Raw genomic sequence first — 5,189 nt, 5'->3', positions numbered from 1 at the left:
AATTATTAATCAATAAATGAATTTATATTATACAAAGAATTATTAATGGTGCAAGATAATTTAACTTTTTAAATGTAAACTATTCTAATCAATAAAACGTTAAGTCTAGTTGTATAAGACTTCACTAAATTTATTAATGATCAAAATGTTAAAATTTGACTCTAGAGTGACATTTATTAAAAATGACAACTATACATCCTAAAAAATTAAGTCTTATTAGACACATATCCTAATCCCACAAATAAAAAAAACACAAAACCTTCCATATGAAGAAGAATCATTTTCATTAATAAAAATATATCATTATTTTTTTATTTTTAATAATAAAAGTGAATTTTATTATAACGAAAAGAAAATAAATATATTATTAAAAATTTCATATTATATTTTTTTGAAGCAATCTTTCCATGCTAATTCCTTCCGTATCTGTTCCAGTACAATATCACTGTTTTCTTTCACAGCATCACAATCACCACTTCTGTTATCATTTTCAATCTCCTTTTTCTTCCAATTCCCCTTTTTCCTTCTCTTCTTCTCTCTCGTTCACCTCATGGGTGGTCATAGCATCAGAAACCTCCAGCTAACTCCTCTCTCCGCCGTCGCCACCGCCGTTGACTCCGGCGACCTTGAGGATGTGCGCTTATTGGACTCGTACGACACCGACGATGTCTCCGATTCCAAAATTGACGAAGGAATGAAACGGATTCAGGTTGAGGTAACTGGTATGACTTGTGCTGCTTGCTCCAATTCCGTTGAATCAGCTCTTAAATCTGTTAACGGCGTTCTCACCGCTTCCGTTGCTCTTCTTCAGAACAAAGCCGACGTCGTTTTCGATCCCACTCTTATCAAGGTTCCACTGTTAACTGTTTTTTTGTCTCTGATTGAATTTTGTGTAGTGTGTGATTGTTAAATCATTATTCATGTTTTTTGTTCATGAGTGCAGAATATATTTGTGTTGTCTGTGTGTAACTGTTTGGATTGATTTAAAAAATATATTTAAATTAAAAAATTAATAATTAAGTATTTTTACACTATTTTAGGATAAAAGAAGCTGTCAACCCACAAATGAGTATATTTGTTGTGCCATTTTTAATACTCTTTATCTACTATTAGTAATTAAGAGAATTTATAAAGTTGTAAGAGGATAATATCTATTTCATTTACTGATATTGTGTTGGTATATGTATGTTATTGTTAGTTAGAAACTTAACGTCTTCTGTTATTAACAATTATTGCTTTGGCATTCCGGTAATTCCACTTAAGTGGACATCTTTCATTGTAAGCCTGTACCGATGTAAAAAAGCTTTAAATGTGTTTGTTTGTAATAAAAACAATCTGAATCAAATGACGTTTTAATATATCTAAATCTTTCCTATTTGTTTCACCTATGATTTTCTTAGGGTTTATTTACGAGTTGGATTTCGGAAGAAAGAGAAATGGAAAGCTTGAGAGTCGTGTAACCTTTCATTTCCCTTATTTCCCCTTCAAAACTCAACTTGCAAGCAAATCCTTAGTTTCTTTTTTCCTATAGGAATTGGACTAAAATCTATTTGGTATATAATCTCCTTACCGAGACTTTTAACATCCTCCTCCACACATGCCTAAACCATGTAAGGCACAATTCTACCATATTTTCTATCATAGAAGCTACTCCAAATTTATTCGTAATACATTAATTTTTTTAATCCTATCTTGTTTATTGTGTTCACTCCTTCAACGCTATATTCTCATCTCTGCGGTAAAAGTTCTCATTAAGCTTGAGTGATACATTTCTATTACATATGACATCCAAAGCACTCCATCATTTAATCCAACCCACTTGAATCCTATAAGTTACAATACTGCCAATTTCACCATGATCTTGTATGATTAACCCAAGATATCTAAATCAGTGACTTGAGGTATGATATGATCTCCATTCTTTATCCCCACTGGCCTACAATAGAGTTTATATGTCTCTTGCTAAACTTACATTCTATATACTCTGTCTTACTTCAACTTATACGAAAGTCACATACTTCTAAAGCTTGTCTCCACATTTCTAGATTGTGTTAGATAGTCGACATCAATGTAAAACTTTGTCGAAACTCTATGATATGGATTAACAATGTTTGTAATAAAGTAATAGTTAATTTGTATTAAATCTGAAGGGCATCTAATCTTAACTTACTAATGATTTAATTGTGGATAGATCCTTATATGTTCACTTTAACAATTACTCTAGTGGAGCCTAGTCTGTCAGGGATGATATGCTATTTTGCTTCATCATTATTTGTCTTACTATTATCAACTCATTCCCTTTTTGCATATATTGCTTATGTAAGAGTAAAAATATTTTTATGGTCAGATATCAAAACTCTGGCCAGTAACCCGGTAAGACACGCCTTTTTCAGCCATCTGGTTATGCTAGTATTGAAGAATATCTTTCTTGAATGGTGTGCTATTGTTAAACAGCTGCATACTCCAGGGTGAAAAGCTAGTTTTTATGCCTTATAAAATGAATAAAAACAAATTAAGCCTTTCTTCAGCGAATTGTAATATTGTAGGAATGACTACTCGAAGCCTGTAGCTGGTAGATATTGAATTCTATTTTTCAAATTATCATATTCCAGGATGAAGACATTAAAAATGCAATTGAAGATGCAGGGTTTGAAGCAGAAATATTACACGAACCCAGCACACTTGTAAAGATGCCGCATGGAACGCTGGTGGGACAGTTCACAATTGGTGGTATGACATGTGCAGCCTGCGTAAATTCTGTTGAAGGTATTCTGAGAAACCTTCCAGGAGTCAAAAGGGCTGTAGTAGCTTTGTCTACTTCGTTAGGCGAAGTTGAATATGATCCTAGTGTAACTAGTAAAGATGATATAGTTAATGCAATTGAAGATGCTGGTTTTGAAGGTTCATTTGTACAGAGCAGTGAACAGGATAAAATTACTTTAGGTGTTGTTGGTGTGTACAGTCTGATTGACAGACAAGTTTTAGAGGGCATGCTTAGCAGCATGAAAGGAGTAAGGCAGTTTCGCTTTGACCATATATCAAGTGCATTAGATGTTATGTTTGATCCTGAAGTTCTCAGTTCTAGATCCTTAGTTGATGGGATCCATGGGGGAAGCAATGGAATGTTTAAATTACATGTCAGAAACCCTTACACAAGGATGGCTTCTAAAGATGTTGGAGAGACGTCAACTGTGTTTCGGCTCTTTATCTCCAGCCTGTTTCTTAGTGTGAGTATTTCTTTAGTCTCAACTCTGGTAACAATTTGTGTCGGCTTCTTATATTTTCAATGTACCTCCTTTTCTTTCTTTATTTGTTATCCTTTCCATCTGATAGTGATCTCTATGGATACCTGAAGTCAAATGTCAAAATATTTGTTAAATGATGTACTGGCACTGATTTAACAGCTATTCATTATACGGGTGAAGCATGCCCTCTCTCTCTCTCTCAAATTCACTTCCACGCAGAAATAGTAGGAGTAAATTTACTTGCCTTTTCTTGGATAAGGATTCTCAGAATTATTGCATTTGAGAAAGGAAAAGAATAGAAATAGAGCAGTTATAGGGGTAGAAATTATCTAGTTGCTGCAGTATTCTCAAATGTCAAACATTAAAGCATTGGTGTTGAATGAACTATCCATTTATACTCTGCGATTGTCAAATCCCTTAAACTTATGCTTCATTGGGGTTGTGTAGTATTGATCCATACATTGATTTCATTTGAAGATGTTTTCTGTGATGAGATTTTTCTTCTCCTTTTGTCATTAGAATATATAAAGAAGCAAAAAAAAAGATTTCATATTGTTGCTGAAAGGAATAATTATATTCAAAATTTCAGAGTCAGCATGCTATTTTAACTTCCTTTATGTTTTTAGCTTCGTTTTTTGATCATTTTGGGTTGGTTTTTGCTTGATGCATGTTTCAGATTCCTCTATTCTTCATGCGGGCAGTTTGTCCTCACATACCAATGCTGTATTCCTTGTTACTTTGGAGATGTGGGCCTTTCCTCATCGATGATTGGTTGAAGTGGGCATTGGTGAGTTTCATTCAATTTGGGGTTGGGAAGCGCTTCTACATAGCAGCTGGCAGAGCTCTTAGAAATGGTTCTACAAATATGGATGTCCTGGTTGCTGTTGGAACTACTGTCTCTTACATATATTCTGTTTGTGCTCTTCTATATGGCGCACTTACTGGATTTTGGTCTCCAACATACTTCGAAACAAGTGCTATGCTCATAACATTTGTTTTGTTGGGCAAGTATTTAGAATGCCTTGCCAAGGGAAAGACATCTGATGCCATCAAGAAGTTGGTAGAACTTGCTCCTGCCACAGCAATATTGGTTGTCAAAGATAAAGGTGCATATTCATTTTATGTGCCATTTTTTCTTATTAAAACGGAGGTGAATCATCTTTGACTTCAATAATCTTATGTTTAGGTTGAGAGAATGTCAATGAAGGTTACATCATTTGTCATGTTCTAGATTTAATTAATTCAGTGCAACATCAAAATAGAAATTGATGATAATAATTAAAATCATGTTGATTTTCTAGGTGGTAGATCTATTGCAGAAAGGGAAATTGATTCTTTGCTCATTCAACCTGGTGACACATTAAAAGTTATTCCGGGTACAAAGATCCCTGCTGATGGTGTCGTTACTTGGGGTTCAAGTTATGTAAATGAGAGCATGGTAACTGGCGAATCTGTACCTGTTTTGAAGGAGGTGAATGCATCCGTTATTGGAGGTACAATAAACTTGCATGGCGCCCTTCACATCCAAGCTACCAAAGTAGGATCTGATACAGTTTTGAGTCAGATAATTAATTTGGTTGAGACTGCGCAGATGTCCAAAGCTCCCATTCAGAAGTTTGCTGATTATGTAAGTATTATGGTCACGGTTGTGTTTGACTATGTTGAACTTGGATGATCTTTATGATAACCTGTTGTTTCATGTCTCGAGATGATCTGGCACTTAACAACCACATAATTTCATTATTTTTCAAAATGGAATTACAATTCTATTACCCGACCCCACCACCTATTGAGATAAAAGTTTGGTTGTTGTATCACAATTCTATTTATTGTCATTCTGCAATTTTGTTAAGAGAGATTCCCCCGGCTAGAACTTAATATATATACAATGGCTTTTATAATAATTGTATTGTGGTTTCTATTATATATATATATATATATATA

The 5,189-nt window shown here is 34.1% G+C and overlaps 1 protein-coding gene across 1 annotated transcript in view; it reads left to right on the top strand.

Annotated features, from left to right (window-relative positions):
* Positions 449 to 5,189, top strand: part of LOC109345037 (copper-transporting ATPase RAN1-like) — a 7,951-nt gene continuing 3,210 nt past the window's right edge. Inside the window, exons 1-4 of the mRNA XM_019583788.1 lie at positions 449 to 850; positions 2,613 to 3,227; positions 3,922 to 4,351; positions 4,547 to 4,872. Coding sequence (XP_019439333.1) covers positions 551 to 850; positions 2,613 to 3,227; positions 3,922 to 4,351; positions 4,547 to 4,872 — 1,671 coding nt within the window. The 5' untranslated portion in view covers positions 449 to 550. The remainder of the gene's footprint in view (positions 851 to 2,612; positions 3,228 to 3,921; positions 4,352 to 4,546; positions 4,873 to 5,189) is intronic.

The sequence above is a fragment of the Lupinus angustifolius genome, chromosome LG04, assembly GCF_001865875.1.
Source record: "Lupinus angustifolius cultivar Tanjil chromosome LG04, LupAngTanjil_v1.0, whole genome shotgun sequence".
NCBI lineage: Eukaryota > Viridiplantae > Streptophyta > Magnoliopsida > Fabales > Fabaceae > Lupinus > Lupinus angustifolius.
This window is presented reverse-complemented; position numbering and strand designations above follow the sequence as displayed.